A 21,417-nucleotide genomic window follows, 5' to 3' on the forward strand; every position below is an offset into this window, starting at 1 on the left:
TCTTGACCAGTGTAGGTCATGGTAAAATATATTTAATACCCATGATTAAAAGATTTTACTTCTTATGACCCTGCTGGAGTTTGTGTAATATAAGAGGCCATGCATTGGCAGCTGTATCGCCAGCACCACTGACCAGTGAGGTATCTGCTCATTCTCTCTTCCTTGCTGGTACATAAGGGGATCATATACTTCCCTTTCACTATTAAAGTAATGTGTAATCACAAAGATTTATTACCATGATATAAATTCACTGTTTCCTTTATTAAGGGCTTGTAATCATTAGAAAGACATTATTATTGTAATTATCTCTATATAGGGGCTCATTCTAAGTCCAATCATATAAAAATTCAGGCTATGTATGACCATCTTAGAAGTAAAACTAGTCCGAGTACCATGGGGATGAGGATAAATTGAGGAATTGCTCACTAGATGTTTATTATAATTATTTTTAAAATAATAAGGCAATAAGAAGCCTAACTTAAAGTTCCTGAGCCCCAATGCAAAATGTGTAACAGGGCCCCACCTGCCGTGTATCTTTTATAATCTTGGTGTCTTTTTATGTGGCAGAGGGGCCTTTAGGCCCCCTCAGGCACCAGTGTCCGGTTTATACTTCTTCATCTTCATCCTCTAAAGATGATACAATATTAATTAAATTTAAAAAAGTCCAAGCTTAAGGGGCTTATTTTTTATGTCAGTAACAATGCAATTAAGTGATTCTTTTGTTATTTACAGCTCTCCTGATTCCTCCAAAGGTAGACCTCCAAGTAAGTGGACTTAACCTGGTAGCCCAAATTGAAGACTATGGACCATATTTTAACTTTTTTGTCTTTTATTGGCAAAAAGGGAAACAGGATGATGTAAGTATACATTGACTGGATATGTGGATATTTATTTCTATGTATGTAAGTAGGCGCACAATATTTCCTCTACACGACCTTTAAAGAAAGATCCACCAACATGCTTAACCCTTTCACTGCAACAGGTTTTTGGAGATTTAGCACTTCTAGTAGCCAAGACAATTTTCACACTTTTTACCTGTACAAATAAAACATATATTACAAAAATGAAACTAACATATTATACCCCCATACCCATACCCATATACTTTCTGAAAGTAGACACCTGGCACATTGTCAAAATTCCGCTCTTTATACAAATACGCACCTATGTGCAATTTTGTGTCAAATTGTAACTTTTTCATACTATATACATAAATATTTATTTTTATGCTAAAAGTGTGACCCAAGCAGAAAATTTGACGCAGCACACATCCTAAAATTTCAAGATGTGGAATCTCGCGAGATTACGCTGTAGATGACAGGTTACGACGAGATTACGCTTCCTCTGCTGTAACTACCACATAGAAACAGTAACGAAGTGCAGAGATTTTGAATAGACATCCCGTGGAATGTCTATTCACTGTCTAAACACTTCAGTATCGTTAATGTGTTAGTATAAGCCAGCACATAGCCATCTAAAAGGATCCCTATGCGCTGACTAAATGAATGGAGGAGAGGAGTGCATGACGCTGATTGGTCAGCGTCATACACTCCTCTGTACAACTCCCACTTGGTCTAAAGTAAAAACACGCGCACTTGGGCATTAAGCAACTCATTAGCATAAATATAAAATCGCAAATAAAGTGGTGAAAACAGATCGTTTTTTGAAAATAAAAAGCACTGCTGTCACCAGTGGCGTAACTGCAGCCGTAGCTGCTACTACAGGGCCCGCGGCATGAGGGGGCCCGTGTCGCCCGCCGGCACGGGCCCCCACCATGTCCGGAGGCTCCGCTAGCACCCACTATGGCTGCTACAGCACGACGCCACTGAACACTACGGCAGAGCAGGGAGGTATCTCCCCGCTCTGCCATTAAACAAAAGACATGTATCCCCTATCCACAGGATAGGGGATACATGTGTGATCGCTGGCATTGATAGGGAGAACGGGGGACTGAAAGTCCCCTGAAGTTCTCCATGTCAAACCTCAGACTTCCGGGGTCTGTGTCGGCAGCTCCGTAGAAATTAATTTCATTTTTATTGAGCTGCGCAGACGCCGGAAGCCAGAGTTTAGTCATGGAGAACTTGGGGGGACTTTCAGTCCCCCGTTCTCCCTATCGCTGGCAGCGATCACACATGTATCCCCTATCCTGTGGATAGGGGATACATATCTTTTGTAGGACACACTATAGGTCGCATTTTTTTGGGGGGTTGGGGACGGGGTCTGTATGGCGTTCGCTAGAGGGGGGGGGCTGTATGGCGTTCCCTACAGGGGGGGGGGGCTGTATGGCGTTCCCTACAGGGGGGGGGGGCTGTATGGCGTTCCCTACAGGAGGGGCTGTATGGCGTTCTCTACAGTGGGGGCTGTATGGCGTTCCCTACAGGGGGGGGGCTGTATGGCATTCCCTACAGGGGGGGGCTGTATGGCGTTCCCTACAGGGGGGGCTGTATGGCGTTCCCTACAGGGGGGGGGCTGTATGGCGTTCCCTACAGGGGGGGCTGTATGGCGTTCTCTACAGTGGGGGCTGTATGGCGTTAGCGCCATACAGCCCCCTCTGTAGATAACGCCGTACAGTCCCCCTGTAGATAACGCCATACAGTCCCCCCTGTAGATAACGCCATACAGCCCCCTCTGTAGATATTTACAAAGGGGGCTGTATGGCGTTATCTACAGGGGGGGCTGTATGGCGTTCTCTACAGTGGGGGCTGTATGGCGTTAGCGCCATACAGCCCCCTCTGTAGATAACGCCGTACAGTCCCCCTGTAGATAACGCCATACAGTCCCCCCTGTAGATAACGCCATACAGCCCCCTCTGTAGATATTTACAAAGGGGGCTGTATGGCGTTATCTACAGGGGGGGCTGTATGGCGTTATCTACAGGGGGGCTGTATGGCGTTATCTACAGGGGGGCTGTATGGCGTTATCTACAGGGGGGCTGTATGGCGTTCTCTACAGAGGGGGCTGTAAGGTGTTCTCTACAGGGGGGCTGTATGGCGTTATCTATAGGGGGGGCTGTATGGCGTTATCTACAGGGGGGCTGTAAAAAAGGCACTATCTACAAGGGGGGGGGGGTTGTGTGACACCCAGGGGAGGGGGGGCCCCAGTCAAAAGTTTGCTATGGGGCCCAGTCTTTCCTAGTTATGCCCCTGGCTGTCACCTACATTATAGCGCCGATCTCCTTCTGTAGGAGATAGGGCACTTATAATGTGGTGTCAGAGCCTCTTTAAGCCGGTAAATTAAAAAAGTAACAACCTATGAAATACAAGGGTTACACTCCTTGAAATGTAAGTGCACTCCCAGTCATATATATTTCCTGAAAGCAGACAACCTGATGATTGCAGTTGTCTTCACATGCTGTTGACAGCCTTGTACACCTTTCACATATTTCGTGACAAATCAGAATTTTTTTCTTTTTTTAAAATGTATTAGACCTTAGATTTGTGCCTAAAACTCACATACAAGCACATGTTTACACACAAAAACAATGTAATGTAATACAGTGCATTCGGAAAATCTTCAGTCCCTTTCACTTTTTTCACATTTTGTTATGTTGGGGGCTTTTGCTAAAATATAAAAAAAATCAAGCTTTTCCCCACCATTCTGCACTTAATATCCCATGATGACAAAGTGAGAATAGAATTTTAGAAATGTTTGCAAATTTATTAAAAATGGATAAAACTCTAATTTTGCATGGACATAAATATTCAAACCATTTACTATGACACTTGAAATTTAGCTCTGGAGGGCCTCCTATTTCTCTAGATCATCTTTGAAATGTTTCTACACTAAATTAATTTGATTGGACGTAATTTGGAAAGATCTATGCCTATATAAGGTCTCACAGCTGATAATGCATATCAGAGCAAAAACCAAGCCACGAGGAGGAAGGAACTGCCTCCAGAGATCAAAGACAGGATTGTCTGGAGGCACAGATCTGGAGAAGGGTGCAAAAAACAAATTCTGCTGCACTGAAAGTTCCCAAGAGCACAGTGGCCTCCATATTTCTAAAGTGGAAGAAGTTTGGAACAACCAGGACACTTCCTAGAGCTGGCCAACCCACCAAACTAAGTAATTGGGGGAGAAGGGCCTTCATAAGAGAGGTGTCCAAAAACCCAATGGTCACTCTGGCTGAGCTCCAAATAATGATAATAATAATAATAATAATAATCTTTATTTATATAGCGCCAACATATTACGCAGCACTTTACAATTTAGAGGGAACATGAAACAAACAATATCAGACATTACATAGTGACAAAGTTAATGTACAATTCAAACCAGAGGAGTGAGGACCCTGCTCGCAGGAGCTTACAATCTATGAGGAAATAAGAGAGACACAAAGTGTAACAGTGTGTTAGGTAAGACTAAACGTGGACACCACAACACTACTCAGTTCTTTTCTAATCAACGGTTTACTGAAAAATCACAATTTCAAACAGGCCAAATAGAAACAATGCAGTATTCAAATCAAGTCTCTCAGTAGCTGGGGCCCTCGCCCTCGTGGGAGTCCCACTCGCCCTTGGGTGGCTGCGCCTGGCGCTCACTGACCCGGCCCGGCGGGTCTCAAGAAGGTATGGGCCGTCTCCGCGGATCACTGTGGTGCTACCACTCACACTGCGGAATCCCCAAAGGTGGAAGCTATGCCCCTCGCCCTTTGGCTACGGCGTGAGTCCGGCGGATATATTACCGCGTGCGCCTCCGCGGGTCAGAGTGAGAGCTACTCACTACCACGCGGCATACCACCCTTACCTCCGATTTCTGCTCCTCTGTTGATGAAGATGACGTCTTTTCCCTTGTGTCTCCTGACACCGCTGAGCTGTAGTGGATGTCCAGCTAGTCCTCTTTTAGGAACGTTGAGCCAAGGATACTTCTCCTACAAATGGCGGCAGCCTGGTCACTGTGCTCTCTCTCTGTCACACTGCAAGTCCTCTCTTCTTGTCCCCACTCCGCTCTGCATCCTCTCTCCTGCCCAAGTCTCCTCCCTTTTTTCCTCCTCCTTCCTCTTCCTGGGGTCCTGCCAATTTCCCCTTCCCTCTCTCTTCATCTGTGCTTTTGTTCCTCCCTTTTTCTGTCCTAATGGCCTGTGTCTTTTCTCACTCCTGCTGTGTTCCACTGCCCCCCAGTGGTCATTGTTAACTTTACGGTTTCTACACATTGTTTCTAAGACATATGTCTAACCTTTGCTGCAAGCGGCCTGACGTCACACAAACGGGGGAAAACACGAGGCCCAGAAGGGGCTGAGAGCACAAATGGACACCTAAGGCTCGTGGAGATGGTGGGAGGCGAGGGGGCTGCGACCCCTATCATGTCATGAGGGTGCAGGAGGCTGGTACCCCCATTACACATCTCCCTTGAGGAAATAGTGCAGTCCCCGGCACTACAGTCAAAATCCCTGTAACGGGACGGTAAGGTCCCTCTGTTCTCCCGACGGGGGTAACGTACCGTCCCTTCTTCTTGGTCCCTTTCACCTGTTGTTGAGGATGGGACATCTGCGACCGGGACCACTACCCACCATTCGCCACTAGGTTCAGCGGGGGTAGTGTCAGGTGCCGTAGCCGGTGTCAGCTCCCTCATCTGCTCAGCTGGAAACGAACAGGGTCTCAGCAAGTTTCGGTGTAGTTTCCGTACCCTGCCGTTTCCGTCTTCTCGCTGTACTTCGTACACTGAGAGTTGTGGACTCGCTCTTCGGGATAACGACATAGGGCACTCGCTCCCAACGTGGTGCCAACTTACTGGCTCGTTGTGCTTGTTTGTTGCGGACCAATACCCTGTCCCCAGGGTGGAATGGTTCTATGGCCTGGCTGGGTCCGGCCGTTATCGAGGGTTGTTCATGTCTCCTTGCTGCTTGTACTCGATCTCGAGCTCGCTGAATCCTGCGCTGGTGCTCCACTATCCACTGAGACGGGGTTCGCCCACTATTTTCTTCAGGTTGCTCCATGAGTAAGGCTATTGGTAGGCGTCCCATTCGGCCAAACATGAGCTGATAAGGAGTGTATCCAGTAGTACTGTGTATGGTATTATATGCCCATACTACGTCTTCCACATAATTAGGCCACCGCTCTTGGTGATCGTCGCCCAAAGTTCTCAGCATCCCCAACAGAGTCCGGTTAAAGCGTTCACACGCCCCGTTGCCCTGAGGGTGATAGGGTGTCGTTCGCGACTTCCGTATGCCGTGTAGCACACACAGCTCTTGAATCAGCTGTGATTCGAAGTTTGGACCCTGGTCAGTTAACAGTCTCTGTGGACACCCATAGGGCCGTATAACGTGAGTCCATATTAGTTTGGCTGTGGTGGGTGCTGTCTGGTCCCTGGTGGGGATGACGATCGCATATTTGGAGAAATGATCTACACACACCAATGCGTATTTGTGTCCGGAGGTCACTTCATGGACGGTAAGGAAATCCATTGTTAACAGTTCAAAGGGTTCCCCCGTGTGTATGGCCTGCGGCACGGTAGTCTGCACTGGTCCTTTGTGGATAGCACAGTTGGCGCATGTCCTGCATATCCGCTCCACCGTCTCACTCAGTTGTGGGCTGTAGAAATAACCTCGGACCAGGGCCTCCGTTTTCACAGCGCAGAAGTGTCCTCCGACCTCATGTAGGGTCCGGCAGACTGACTCTACTTCTTTGATCGGCAACACCAATTGCCACACGACTCGTTGCTCTTTCGCCATCCAGAGCCGGCGGTAAATGACTCCACCTCGAAGGAGCAGCCGCTCCTGTTGTCTTGCAATTTGGCATCCCCTTCGTGTCAGCTGAGCACGTTCGGACCCTGTCGGCCGCCGTCTGGCCAGAAGCCACCCATGTAAATGTTTTAGGTCCTTATCAGACCTCTGTTTCTCCTGCCACTCTAGACGACTGTACAGTTCACCCACTTCGGGCCCTCCATTCCTGACCTCCAGTTGCGTCACCCTGCTTGCCACCCGCAGTGGCGGGATCTCCACCTCTTCCACTTCTTCATCCTGATCCCCGACAGGGTTCGTTGTCGGGTTCCGGGACAAGGCATCCGCATTGCCGTTGTTGCGCCCAGGCTTATAGCGAATTATATAATCAAACCGGGCGAGGCGTGCCACCCAGCGCTGCTCTAGTGCACCCAGTTTGGCGGTGTGTAGATAAGCAAGCGGGTTATTGTCAGTATAGATCTCTATCCGGCTTCCCGTCAAGTACTCTGCAAATCTTTCCGTAACGGCCCAGACTACAGCTAGGAGTTCAAGGCGAAAGGAACTGTAATTCAGGGGGTTCCGCTCGGCGGGCCTCAGACTCCGGCTACCGTACGCAATCACCCTTTCCACTCCATCTCTCTTCTGTGACAGCACCGCTCCCAAACCGTGCAGGCTAGCATCAGTATAGAGTTGGAACGGCTGTGAATAGTCCGCGAATGCCAAGATGGGCGCAGTCGTTAATCGCTCCTTTAACTGTTGGAAGGCCTGTTCCTGAGTCGGGCCCGATCGGTTGGCCACCGATGTACTCTGTTTCCCCCGCCGTTCTGCCGGCTGCCCCCGTAACAGTTCGTGGAGTGGACCGGCAATCTTGGCAAAATCTTGGATGTATCGCCGGTAGTATCCTACCAGCCCCAGGAAGGCTCTCACTTCGGTAGATGTGCTGGGTGGTGGCCAGTCCATGACGGCTTGAATCTTGCTAGGATCAGGTGCCACTCCCTCTGGGCTGACTACATGTCCCAAGTAGTTGATCTTCTGTCTCGCAATCCGACATTTAGTCGGTTTTAGTTTCAGCCCGAACCTCGTCAAACGGCTCAGTACGGCCTCCAGGTGACCCAGGTGCTCTGGAAAGGTGCTGGAGTACACTACGATGTCATCTAGGTAAATCATGATGGACTCGAAGTTCATGTCTCCTAGGCAGTGTTCCATCAACCGTTGAAATGTACTTGGGGCGTTATTCAACCCGAATGGCATCCGGTTACACTCAAATAGCCCCATTGGTGTGATGAATGCCGTCTTCTCTTTGTCTTCCTCTCGAACGGGAACTTGCCAGTACCCACTGGCTAGATCGAGGGTAGTGAAATACTGAGCCTGACGGAGTGCTGTGAGTGACTCTTCCACTCTCGGGAGGGGATAAGCGTCCCTATGTGTGCATGCGTTCAGTCGGCGATAATCGATACAGAATCGTAGGGTGCCATCCTTCTTCCGCACTAGCACAATTGGCGCAGCCCACGGGCTTGTACTTTCCCGGATCACTTGGCCCTCCAACATCTTCTGGATTAGGTCTTTGACCTCCTGGTACAATGCAGGTGGTATGCTTCTGTATCTTTCCCGCACTGGGACTGCACCCCTAGTGTGAATGGCGTGTTCTATAGCATCGGTACAGCCATAGTCTTCCTCGTGAGAAGCAAAAGCAGTCAAGTAGCGTTGTAGGAGCGCCCGTAGTGCTTGTTCAGACTCCGGGTCGGGGGCCACCCCCTGCAATTTTAGTTGTTGCCACAGCCAGGTCAGTGTCCCTCCAGCCTCCTCTGTCTCCTCGGGCTCTGGCTCGTTGGACTGCCCGTGGGGTTCCGACTCAGTTACATCTTGAGGTCGTATAACATGTACTGCCGCTAGAGCTGTGGCGGGAGGGATGACAGTCACCACATCATCCAGATTCATCAGCCGAACGGTGGCGCAGCCCCGCGCTATTCGGCACACGGTCCTTCCCACCATCCAGTTGGAGGCTGGAGAGGCGTCGCTAAGTGGTTCTACTATCACAGTAGCATTCCTCAACCGTAGATGTGTCTTCACCTCCAATGGTAGCGTTAACTCTTGTCTAGGGGGCAGTTGAAGGGGTTTTCCTCGGGGTGACCTAATAGTACCCACTTGTCCTTCCTCTTGGGCTACTCTTTCTTTTTGTCGGCAGATTCTCTGTAACTGTTGAAGAGACTGTTGCACTCGGGTGTTCCCGCCGACTCTTTCCCAGTAGACGGTTCCCATCTCCCGCAACAGGAGTCCGTCTAACTCTCGTAGTATGTTCATGCCGATGATTACGGGAACACCCGGCCGGGCATAGTTAGGCACGACCAACACGGCCTGTCTAGGGATTGATTTTCCGAACAGCTCCATATCTAACCAGGTCATTCCAACCACTGGGATGGGGAGGTTGTTGGCAGCTGTCAAGGTGAGCCAAGGGTTCTCCAACTCATCAGACCCCGCAAAGTGTCTCTCATACACTTCCTTTGCCATCGTCGTAACTTCAGAGCCCGTGTCTAACAAGCAACTCACGTCTATCCCCTTTATCCGGGCCTGTAAGATGGGCGATCTGCCTGCGATACTGTGATATTGATCATTCGGGCCGATGGAATTGGAGGTCCCCGCCGCTTGGCCCTCAGCCGCGGGTGATTCTAGTTTAAAGGTGGCCGTTCCATCCTAGGGGCCTGACAGTCTCTTGCCAGGTGTCCTGGTCGGCCACATTCCCAACACCGGCGAATTTCGGCCGGATCAAATCTTCTCTGCCGAGGACGGTCCTCCAGGGTAGAACTTGCCGCCTTCAGCTGGTTGATCTCTTCTCTCATCTCCCTCATGGACTCCCTCACATCCCTGGCAAAGTCTCGGAGGAAAGCACTCTCTGGTGTGGGGTCCATTTTCGGAGGTGGTCCGCTTTTGGTAGAGTTGTGTACACTAACGTGAGCACCATCCTCTCCCTCGCGCTGCCACTCTATGGCCTCTCGAACTACGTCCACTAAGGCGGTATGCGGCTCCGTCCGTATATAGTCTCTGAGGCTCCTTCTTAGCGCTCTATTCTTCAACCCAGACACGTATTGGTCCCGCAGCACCCTGTCCGGGTCAGGAACAGCCGCACACCCCTCTTGATCTTTCTTGCTAAGTCGGTTCCACAATCGTTGGAGTGCGACCGAGTACTGTTGGACAGATTCATCTTCCCGCTGACTACGGGTATAGAATTTTTTTCGTAAATCGGTAACTGAGGTAGTGTCTCCGTATAGGGTTTCGAGCCTGGCGATGATGTCTTCCAGGGTCGCTCTTTGACTGACTGGGAGGACTACTACTGCTGCCCGAGCATCTCCTTCTAGCAGGCTCAATGCGAGATCCGCTTGGTGTGGGGGAGGTACTTGGTAGAGTCGGGCCGCTGCTCTTAGCCTCTCAGCCCAATCCATAAGCGTCACGCTCTTTCCGTCATATTTGGGCACATTTAACATGGCTGCCCCCATAGGGAACAGAATTGGGGGTGGGGCTGGGGCACTGATGGCAGGCTCCGCTGAAGTTCCTGGTTGGCTCATCCTGTTCGTGACGCCACGTGTTAGGTAAGACTAAACGTGGACACCACAACACTACTCAGTTCTTTTCTAATCAACGGTTTACTGAAAAATCACAATTTCAAACAGGCCAAATAGAAACAATGCAGTATTCAAATCAAGTCTCTCAGTAGCTGGGGCCCTCGCCCTCGTGGGAGTCCCACTCGCCCTTGGGTGGCTGCGCCTGGCGCTCACTGACCCGGCCCGGCGGGTCTCAAGAAGGTATGGGCCGTCTCCGCGGATCACTGTGGTGCTACCACTCACACTGCGGAATCCCCAAAGGTGGAAGCTATGCCCCTCGCCCTTTGGCTACGGCGTGAGTCCGGCGGATATATTACCGCGTGCGCCTCCGCGGGTCAGAGTGAGAGCTACTCACTACCACGCGGCATACCACCCTTACCTCCGATTTCTGCTCCTCTGTTGATGAAGATGACGTCTTTTCCCTTGTGTCTCCTGACACCGCTGAGCTGTAGTGGATGTCCAGCTAGTCCTCTTTTAGGAACGTTGAGCCAAGGATACTTCTCCTACAAATGGCGGCAGCCTGGTCACTGTGCTCTCTCTCTGTCACACTGCAAGTCCTCTCTTCTTGTCCCCACTCCGCTCTGCATCCTCTCTCCTGCCCAAGTCTCCTCCCTTTTTTCCTCCTCCTTCCTCTTCCTGGGGTCCTGCCAATTTCCCCTTCCCTCTCTCTTCATCTGTGCTTTTGTTCCTCCCTTTTTCTGTCCTAATGGCCTGTGTCTTTTCTCACTCCTGCTGTGTTCCACTGCCCCCCAGTGGTCATTGTTAACTTTACGGTTTCTACACATTGTTTCTAAGACATATGTCTAACCTTTGCTGCAAGCGGCCTGACGTCACACAAACGGGGGAAAACACGAGGCCCAGAAGGGGCTGAGAGCACAAATGGACACCTAAGGCTCGTGGAGATGGTGGGAGGCGAGGGGGCTGCGACCCCTATCATGTCATGAGGGTGCAGGAGGCTGGTACCCCCATTACAAGTGTTTGTTCTGTACAATAGTCCAGCCATCTTTTATACACATGGGTGGTACACATAAAGCTGCATGAGCCGGTCACCAGCCAGTATCCGTGTATGACGGACATGAAGAGAAGGAGTGTGAGGCAATTCTGTGCGCAGATGGGAGAAACTTCCAGAAGGTCAACCATCACTGCAGCACTGCACTAATCTGGGCTTCATGGCAGCTTACAATCTATGAGGAAATAAGAGAGACACAAAGTGTAACAGTGTTTGTTCTGTACAATAGTCCAGCCATTTTTTATACACATGGGTGGTACACATAAAGCTGCATGAGCCGGTCACCAGCCAGTATCCGTGTATGACGGACATGAAGAGAAGGAGTGTGAGGCAATTCTGTGCGCAGATGGGAGAAACTTCCAGAAGGTCAACCATCACTGCAGCACTGCACTAATCTGGGCTTCATGGCAGAGTGGTCAAGAAGAAGCCTTTCCGCAGTAAAAGACACATGAAACCCCGCCAGGAGTTTTCAAAAAAGCACCTAAAGGACTCTGACTGAGAAACAAGATTCTGTGGTCTGATGAAACCAGGATTTAACTTTTTGGCCTCAATTCTAAGCATCATGTCTGGAGGAAACCAGGCACTGGTCATCACCTGCCCAATACCATCCCTACATTGAAGCATGGTTGTGGGAGCATCATGGAGTGGGCATGTTTTTCAGTTGCTGGAACAAGAAGACTGGTCAGGGTTGAGGGAAAAATGAATGAAGTAAAGTACAGAGATATTCTTAATGAAAACCTGATCCATAATGCTCTGGACCTTAGACAGGGCTAAAGGTTCACCTTCTAACAAAACAATGACCCTAAGCGCAGAGCCAAGACCACACAGGAGTGGCTTAGGGACAACTCTGTGAATGCCCTGTAGTGGCTCAGCCAGAGCCCTCACTTGAACCCAATAGAACATCTCTGGAGAGACCTGAAAATGACCGTCCACCGTCGGTCCCCATCCAACCTGACAGAGCTTGAGAGGATCTGCAGGGAATAATGGCAGAAAATCCCCAAATCCAAGTATGCATACCCAAGAAGACTGGAGGGTGTTATCACTGCGAAAGGTGCTTCAACTAAGTCCTGAGTAAAGGGTCTGAATACTTATGTCAATGCAATATCTTAGTTTTCCCTTTTCAATAAATTAGCAAAGATCATTAACATTCTGTTTTCACTTTGTCATTATGGGGTATTCAGTGCAGAATGATGGGGAAATACTTAATTTTTTTTATTTTAGCACAAGGCCTCAACGTAACAAAATTTGAAACACTTGAAAGTGTCTTTATACTTCCCGAATCCATTGTACATACTACAAGCATCTACAGCAACAAGCTTGTGCTCTTAAAAACGCTGAAATAGAGGGCATTCAATATTTGGTCGTATTCCACAAACTTGTTAAAAATATAAACTGTACACTGCAAACAGCTACTATGCTACCAAAACCTACATTTTTAAGAGTGCATAGCATATAATGCATACAAATGCACCATAGTAATTTAAACACAGAATTACCTGTACGCAACTTTGCATAAAACAGTGATTATAAGCAAAAATGTGGTAAAAAATTCAAATTTGGGACTAAATGGCGTACTCAAGCAGACCCCTTCTGCAAACAAAATGTACTTTGCAAAAAACTCTAAGATATGAGGAATTCATACATACCACACATGTCTACGTTCATAGTTAGGTGTGTTAAAGAAATGCCAATTAATAAAGGAAGGAGGTGATAACATGAACAAAAGTTCATGTTACCTTTCCCTCCGGGGTGATCTGAAGCCATACAGGACCAGGAGGAGGATAACAGATTATAGATCCTCCTCCTTTTCTTGCATGCTATTAGCCTCGTCCATAAATTAGCGGCAAATTAGATACTTGGTAGCAAATTCTGCCAATTTTATCAGGGTCTGATGGCAATCTAATATGCATTAGGGCAGCCAGATTGTCCCCTAAGTGCTATTGGGCAACGATTAATTGTAATTGATTTTGACATTGCAACCCTTTGTTTGCAAAAGATAAGCAGTGCCATATATGTCTCCCTATGGGAGTAATCATGATTTGCAGATCTGAGTGTCCATGTTTATGGGGAGTCGGTATAGATAGCTCTCAACCAAACAAGCAATCTATATTGTATGGTCAGCTTTACAGTCTGCATTATAGGCTCGAGCTTCATTTACAATGCTGGGGATTGCTGCTGCAACAAGCTACAAGTTTTTACAAAATAATTTTTTTTAACAACAAAACGGGGATGGGATTCAAATATGCGCACATTCAGTATCATTGATGTGTGCAGCCTATTTGTTTTACAGTTATTCACCGTAAAAGTACAAATACAGTATCAGAATCAAGCTTAATTCACCAGAAACAAGCTCATAACGTGAATACTACACCAGAACCAAGTTTATAACATAAATACAGTACCAAAACCACGACCTACATATTTACAGTACAGTTACAAGGCCATAACATACAGTACCAAAACCAAGCTCAGTGCATATTTACGGTACCAGAACCAAGGGCATGACGTATATATATATATATATATATATATATATATATAGTACTAGAGCCAAGCTCTCTAAATAAGTAGAGCACTGGAACCAAACTCGTGACATATATATATATAGTACCACCACAGCCAGGGTCATTATATTTATACCGTAGCAGAACCAAGGTCTTATATTTACACAGTACCAGAACCAAGCTCAGTACATATTTACAGTCTTAGAACCAAGTTCATAACATATATAGTACCAGAACCAAGCTCGAAAAATAAATAGAGCATTGGAACCAAGCTCATGACATAAAAACGGTAACAAAACCAAGCTCAGTACATATATACAGTGCTAGAACCAAGCTCAGTACATATATACAGTGCCAGAACTAAGCTCATTATATTTATACCGTAGCAGAACCAAGGTCATTATATTTACACAGTACTAGAACCAAGCTTATAACATAAATACTGTAAAGTACAAAAACCAAGCATAGTATATATACACAGTACTAGAAACAAGCTCATTACATACTGTATATACAGTACCAGAACCAAGACAGTACAGAGATCAATTACAAAATGAGGTTAACCCTTGCCATAAGATTGTCCTGAGTGAAACTACACCTTCCAGTATGACCTGAACAATAGAAAGGATATGCTGGAAGTTGTTTCACAAACAAGAATGCTGCCACCCATCATCACACTGCACACCATACAGTGACTACAGTACTAATCAGACACAGTCTTAGGCTACATTCACACGAGCGTATCAATTTCACGTGCGTAAAAAACGCGTGTGAATATGGTCCGTGTGTGTTGCATTATGCATCAGTGTGCTTTGTGAGTGACATGTGTTATTCACGCACTCGCAAAGCACATCTTTTTTTTTGTAATTATTATTTTCAATTGAATTGATGCGCAAATCATGCACCGCACACTGATGTGCATCCGTGTGCGGTGCGTGGTTTTCACGCACCCATTGACTTCAACGGGCGCGTAGGTGCATGAAAACGCACCAATATAGGACATGCAGTGAGTTTCACGCAACGGACTCTCGCTGCGTGGAAACTCCTGCATGTGTGAACGGCCCCATTGAAATCAATGGGTCCGTGTGCTGCGCGTGATTTCCATGCGTAGCACATGGATGTTATTGACATTCGTCTGAATGAACCCTAAATCACAGGTAATGTCTTCTCTGATTGAAGTCATTCTATTTCCTATTCTTCTCCATCTTCCCTAGACCATCATGATGACTTCTCCTGGTCAAAACCTTGCAGAATTTGATGCCCAGATCTATTCAGCTCCTAGCTTTTGCAGCACATCCCCACACTGTGTACTTTGAATATAATAGTACTATACACAGTCCTCCCTGAATATAATAGCTCTGCACAATGTGCACCCAGAATATAATAGTGCTGCATACTGTGTGCCCTGAATATATTAGTGCTACACATTGTACCCCCTGAAAATAACAGTGCTACACCTGAATATAACAATGCCTCAAACAGTGCCCCTGAATAAAAAAATTATCCACACTGGGCCCCTAAATAAAAAAAATGTCCCACACTGTGCTCATTAAATAGAAATATGCCCACACTGTCAGGGCCGTATTTAAAGTTGGTAAAGCCCTAGGCATTTTTAGGGCTTATGCCCCCGATAACGCAGATTTTCCGGCGCAAAAATCGCAACGTATGCTAATTGTTGCGGGTTTTACCTCCCCAATGAATACAATAGGGAAAATCTGCAACAAAAAAACAGCGATCCCGCAGCATAAATTGGCATGCAGCAGATTAAAAAAACGCACCGCAGGTCAATTTATGAACGTTTTTTCTGTGTTTTTTTTATGCAGCAAGTGGATGATATTTGTTCACATCTTATGCACTTAGCTGCTACTGTATTATGCTGTGGATTTTTTGTAATGAAATCCTTGCGTAAAGTCCGCAGTGTTTACGTTATGTGTGGACATACCCTAAAAGAAATGCTCAGTCCTACCCCATTAACATTCTCTCCCCTGCCCCCCACATATACACTGGAGCCCATTTCCTCTATTATTGATTAGGTCACAGTTTATTATTTTTTAGAAAAGATAAATAAAACACTCTTGCAGTGGCCCCCCTACCCGACTGGAGCAAATTACGCCCTGCCAGTTTCCTCAGCACATTGTCCTATTATTAAAAGTAGCCCAATGAACTGAGGTAACCAGGGACCATGTGATGTAAACTAACCAATGACAGCTTAGAGCTGTCATTGCTTAGGTTACTGTCACAGATCCAGAAAGTTAAGTATAACAATGGTTTTGCTTTTTTACTTATTAGGCTATGTTCACACGCTTAAAAAATTTGTCTCAAAATACGGAGCGGTTTTCAAGGGAAAACAGCTACTGATTTTCAGCTGTTTTTTAAATCAAACTAGCGTTGTTAGCTGCGTTTTTTACGGCCGTTTTGGAGCTGTTTTTCTATTGAGTCAATGAAAAACGGCTCCAAGAACGGCTCAAGAAGTGACATGCACTTCTTTTTATGAGGCGTCTTTTTCTGCACCGTTTTTTGAAAATGAAGCGTAATAAAACGCCCCGTCGGAACAGAACGCCGTATTTACCATTGAAATCAATGGGCAGATGGTTGTAGGCGTTCTGCTTCTGATTTTTCAGCCATTTTTCGGGACGTTTACGGCCCGAAAAACACCTGAAAATAGTCTTAGAGTTACTGATGTGTATTTTTTTTTGTGTTTTTTTTTACAGGTTTGGTCATTGGACTACGTCGGATTCCAGGACTGCTTTGATTATGGCATTTTCATTTTTTCAGTGTTGGGTGTTTTTGTTTTAACTTCATTACTACTGCCTTAGTAATGGTGACAGTCTGATAGACCACGTCCATTACTAAGGCGGGGCTTAGCGTTAGCCGGTGAAGAGGCTAACACTAACCCCCCATTATTAACCCAGTACCCACCGCCACCAGGGGTTCTGGGAAGTGCCGGGTACGATCCAGTACCCAACCATCTAAAGCGATAGTCGGGCACTGGTATTATTAGCCTGGGAAAGGCCAAAAACCGTGGCCCTTCCCACCCTGGTAGTGCTAGCCTGCTGCTGTGCTGTATCTGGCTGGTTATGAAAAATGGGGGGATCCCATGTTGTTTATTTTCAATTATTTATTTAAAAAAAACTGACGTGGGGTCCCCCCCATTTTTCATAACCAGCCAGATACAACATAGCAGCAGTAGGCTAGCATTACCAGGGTGGGAAGGCCCATTGTTTTTGGGCTTTCCCAGCCTAATAATACCAGTGCCCGGCCATCGCTTTAGATGGTTGGGTACTGGATCGCATCCGGCACTTCCCGGAACTCCTGGTGGGGGTGGGTACCAGGGTAATAATGGAGGGGTAAGTGTTAGTCTCTTCAACGGCTAACACTAAGCTACGCCTTAGAAATGGACGCTGTCTATCAGACAGGCACCATTACTATGGCAGTAGTAATAAAGTTAAAAAAACCATAGACACACAGAAAAATATTTTATTGAAATAAAACCCCCCACACAACCCTTGTTAACCAATTTATTGAAAAAAAAAAACTTCGTCATCGAAGTAGTCCTCGAATCCGACATATTCCAATGACAGAACCTGTAAAAAAAAAAAACACACAAAAAACATTAGTATCACTAATAATTAAAAAAGCAAGACCATTATTATACTTACCTTCCTGGGTCTGTGACAATAAACTAAGCTCTAAGCTGACATTAGTTAGTTTACATCACGTGGTCCCAGGTTACCTCAGTTCATTGGCCTACTTAGTTATGTAAACTAACCAATGACAGCTTAGAGCTTAGTTACTGAGCCTTATAAGGGGCGCAGGATCACTAGAGATGAGACAGAATTTCAGTGCATCTCGAGTGCATGTGCCACTATAAACCTAGTACAGGGACTCCTTCAGAGTCCCCGCACTAGGATTTACTAGCATTGGCGGGGCTCAGCAATAAAGTTTTTGTTGATGCAGGCCTGGTCTTTTGTGATCAGATCTCTTCCAGCGGAATGACGGCAGGTGGAGCGATGACGTCATCTCGCCGCCTGTGCCACAAGAAAGCCTGTTCCCTTTCTTCACCGGCACTTTCAAGTTTATCCGCTTCCTAAGGATGCGGATACAATTGAAAACAGTACATTACAGTTGTCACGATTCCAGAATTTGGACTTTGATACCAATACTTTGTGTAGTATTGCGATTCTCAATACCAAAATGATACTTATACAATATAACTGAAGAGATAAAAGGTCAAATATATAAACAGATGGAGCGGGCTGCACAGGCGGGCACTGTAGTGATAATGGGAGATTTTAATTTCCGGGATATTAATTGGTGTCATGGTTCGGCTTCAACTGCAAAGGGGAGACATTTCCTCAACCTGTTGCAGGAAAATTTTATGGGCCAGTTTGTGGAAGACCCGACTAGAGGTGAAGCTCTGTTGGATCTGGTCATCTCTAATAATGCAGATCTTGTTGGGAACGTCAATGTTTGTGAAAACCTCGGTAACAGTGATCACAATATAGTTACATTTTACCTATACTGTAAAAAACAAACGCAGGCTGGGAGGGCAAAAACATTTAATTTTAAGAAGGCCAATTTCCCCAGGATGAGGGCTGAAATTCAGGATATGGACTGGGAAGAACTAATGTTAAATAATGGGACAAATGATAAATGGGAGATTTTCAAATCTACTTTGGGTAATTATAGTACAAAATTTATTCCTACAGGTAACAAGTATAAACGACTAAAATTAAACCCCACATGGCTTACACCTTCTGTAAAAAGGGCAATACATGACAAAAAAAGGGCATTTAAAAAATACAAATCTGAGGGTACAGCTGTAGTGTAATGGCAGGAAGGAGGTGAAGGGAACAAGTGAGCCCTAATCTACCCACCGCCCTGTCCCTGCCTTCTTGCAACGACCCGCCCTAGGCGACGGGGTACAACTTGGCGGCGGTCCCTACGCTGTCTAAGTGCAAGGGAGTACAAACAGGGAACACGCAAGGGAAGGGGCAGTAGCCCACGGAACACCGCGAGGAAACGGAGCGGTGAATGAGTCAGTCAGGATCAGGATGAAGTGGAGTATACCAACGAGAGCACGGAGCAGGAAGCAAGCCAGGGGCAAAGCGAAGCAGGATAAACGGAACTGAAGCAAGGCAGAAGCACGGCAGAAGCAGGCTGGAGCAAGGCAGCAGTGGGGCCAGGAATCCAAGAAGAATAACAAGCACTGAGGAAGAGAACAGGGCAGGTATAAATGGACAGGGGGCGGAGCTAACTCCGACTGACCAGGCCGCGATAGGCTCTCCCACTCCTGAGCCTGCCACCCTGGTTGGTGGGAGCCGGTGTCAGTCTAAGAGGTCTGGCCTCAGGTGTCGACTGATTAATCCCGGGAGTATACCCAGAAGTAGTACCTGGCAGATCCTTTACAGTACTCCCCCTTTTATGAGGGGCCACCGGACCCTTACTAAGAGGACCCGGTTTAGTGGGGAAGAGAAGGTGGAACCTCCTGATCAATACCCCAGCGTGAACATCACGAGCAGGTACCCAAGTCCTCTCCTCCGGCCCGTATCCTCTCCAATGGACCAGGTACTGGAGGGAGCCCTGGATCATCCTACTGTCCATAATCTTGGCCACCTCGAATTCCACCCCCTCAGGGGTGAGAACGGGAACAGGAGGTTTCCTCGAGGGGGACCAGGACGGGGAGCAGCGTTTAAGGAGGGAGGCATGGAAGACGTCATGTATGCGAAAGAATGGGGGCAGCTCCAGACGGAAGGATACAGGGTTGAGGACTTCAATGATCTTATAAGGTCCAATAAATCGGGGAGCAAACTTCCTGGACGGGATCTTAAGGCACAAGTTCCTGGACGACAACCAGACCAGATCCCCGACGACAAATCGGGGGTTAGCAGAACGTCTACTATCAGCCTGAATCTTTTGTACGCTCTGTGACGCCTCTAGGTTCTTCTGAACCTGGGCCCAGACTGTACACAGTTCCCGATGAACGTCCTCTGCCTCGGGATTATTGGAACAACCAGGAGAAACGGAGGAGAACCTTGGGTTAAACCCGAAATTACAGAAAAACGGGGAGACCCCTGACGAGTTACTGACCCGGTTATTCAGGGAAAATTCGGCAAGGGGAAGGAATGAGACCCAATCAAATTGACAGTCAGAGATGAAACACCTTAAATATTGTTCCAGGGATTGGTTAGTCCTTTCCGTTTGGCCATTAGTTTCGGGATGAAAGGCGGAGGAGAAGGACAGATCAATCTCCAACTTTTTACAAAAAGCTCTCCAAAATAAGGAAACAAATTGTACCCCTCTGTCAGAAACGATATTGACTGGGGCCCCATGGAGACGCAGGATGTGTTTAACAAACAACGAAGCTAACGTCTTGGCGTTAGGTAGTTTCTTAAGGGGCACAAAGTGGCACATCTTGCTGAAGCGGTCTACTACCACCCACACCACCGACTTGCCCTGAGATGGAGGCAAATCGGTGATAAAATCCATGGAGATATGGGTCCAAGGTCTCTGGGAAATGGGCAAGGAACATAGTAAGCCCGCAGGTCGGGACCTAGGGTTCTTGGACCTAGCACAAACCTCACAAGCGGCGACGTAAGCCCTAACGTCTTTAGGCAACCCAGGCCACCAATAGTTTCTGGTAATGAGGTGTTTGGTACCCAAGATGCCAGGATGACCAGATAGTGCGGAGTCATGGTTTTCCCTGAGTACCCTTAGCCGGTATTGCAGGGGGACAAACAGTTTGTCCCCAGGGAGGTTCCCGGGAGCTGAACCTTGATCAGCCACGATGTCAGAAGCTAAATCCGAATCAGTGGCAGAAACGATTATACCAGGGGGTAAAATACAAGCAGGATCCTTCTCGGAAGGAGGATTGGCCATGAAACTACGTGACAGTGCATCAGCCTTAATATTTTTGGACCCAGCCCTATAGGTAACCAAGAAATTAAATCTGGTAAAGAATAGTGCCCAACGAGCTTGTCTAGGATTAAGCCTCCGGGCAGATTCTAGGAAAACCAGATTCTTGTGGTCAGTAAGGACCGTTACCTGGTGTCTGGCCCCCTCCAGGAAGTGGCGCCACTCTTCAAAAGCCCATTTAATGGCTAAAAGTTCGCGGTTGCCAATATCATAGTTACTCTCCGTGGGCGAAAACTTCCTAGAGAAGTAAGCACAGGGGCGGAGATGGGTGAGGGAGCTGGTACCCTGGGACAAGACGGCCCCCACTCCCACCTCGGATGCGTCAACCTCCACAATAAATGGCTCCCTTTGGTTGGGCTGAACCAGCACGGGGGCCGAGATAAAGCACTTCTTGAGGGTCTCAAATGCCTGGACGGCCTCAGGGGGCCAATGGAGGACATCAGCACCCTTGCGAGTAAGGTCTGTAAGAGGCTTAGCGACGACCGAGAAGTTGGCAATAAATCTCCTGTAATAGTTAGCGAACCCCAAAAAACACTGTAGCGCCTTCAGGGAGGCAGGTTGGACCCATTCCGCCACAGCCTGAACCTTGGCAGGGTCCATGCGGAATTCATGAGGAGTGAGGATTTGACCTAAAAATGGTATCTCCTGTACCCCAAACACACATTTTTCGGTCTTCGCAAACAGATTATTTTCCCGGAGGACCTGGAGGACCTTCCTGACATGCTCCACGTGGGA

General features: G+C 47.4%; 1 protein-coding gene across 2 annotated transcripts in view; it reads left to right on the top strand.

Annotated features, from left to right (window-relative positions):
* The window catches only part of IL20RB (interleukin 20 receptor subunit beta), a 121,506-nt gene that overhangs the window by 85,606 nt on the left and 14,483 nt on the right, over nucleotides 1–21,417 (top strand). For both annotated transcript variants that reach the window (XM_075861187.1, XM_075861188.1), the window contains one exon: nucleotides 733–857. In XM_075861187.1, coding sequence (XP_075717302.1) covers nucleotides 733–857 — 125 coding nt within the window. The remainder of the gene's footprint in view (nucleotides 1–732; nucleotides 858–21,417) is intronic.

This window comes from Rhinoderma darwinii, chromosome 4 (assembly GCF_050947455.1).
Source record: "Rhinoderma darwinii isolate aRhiDar2 chromosome 4, aRhiDar2.hap1, whole genome shotgun sequence".
NCBI classification, from domain to species: Eukaryota; Metazoa; Chordata; class Amphibia; order Anura; family Rhinodermatidae; genus Rhinoderma; species Rhinoderma darwinii.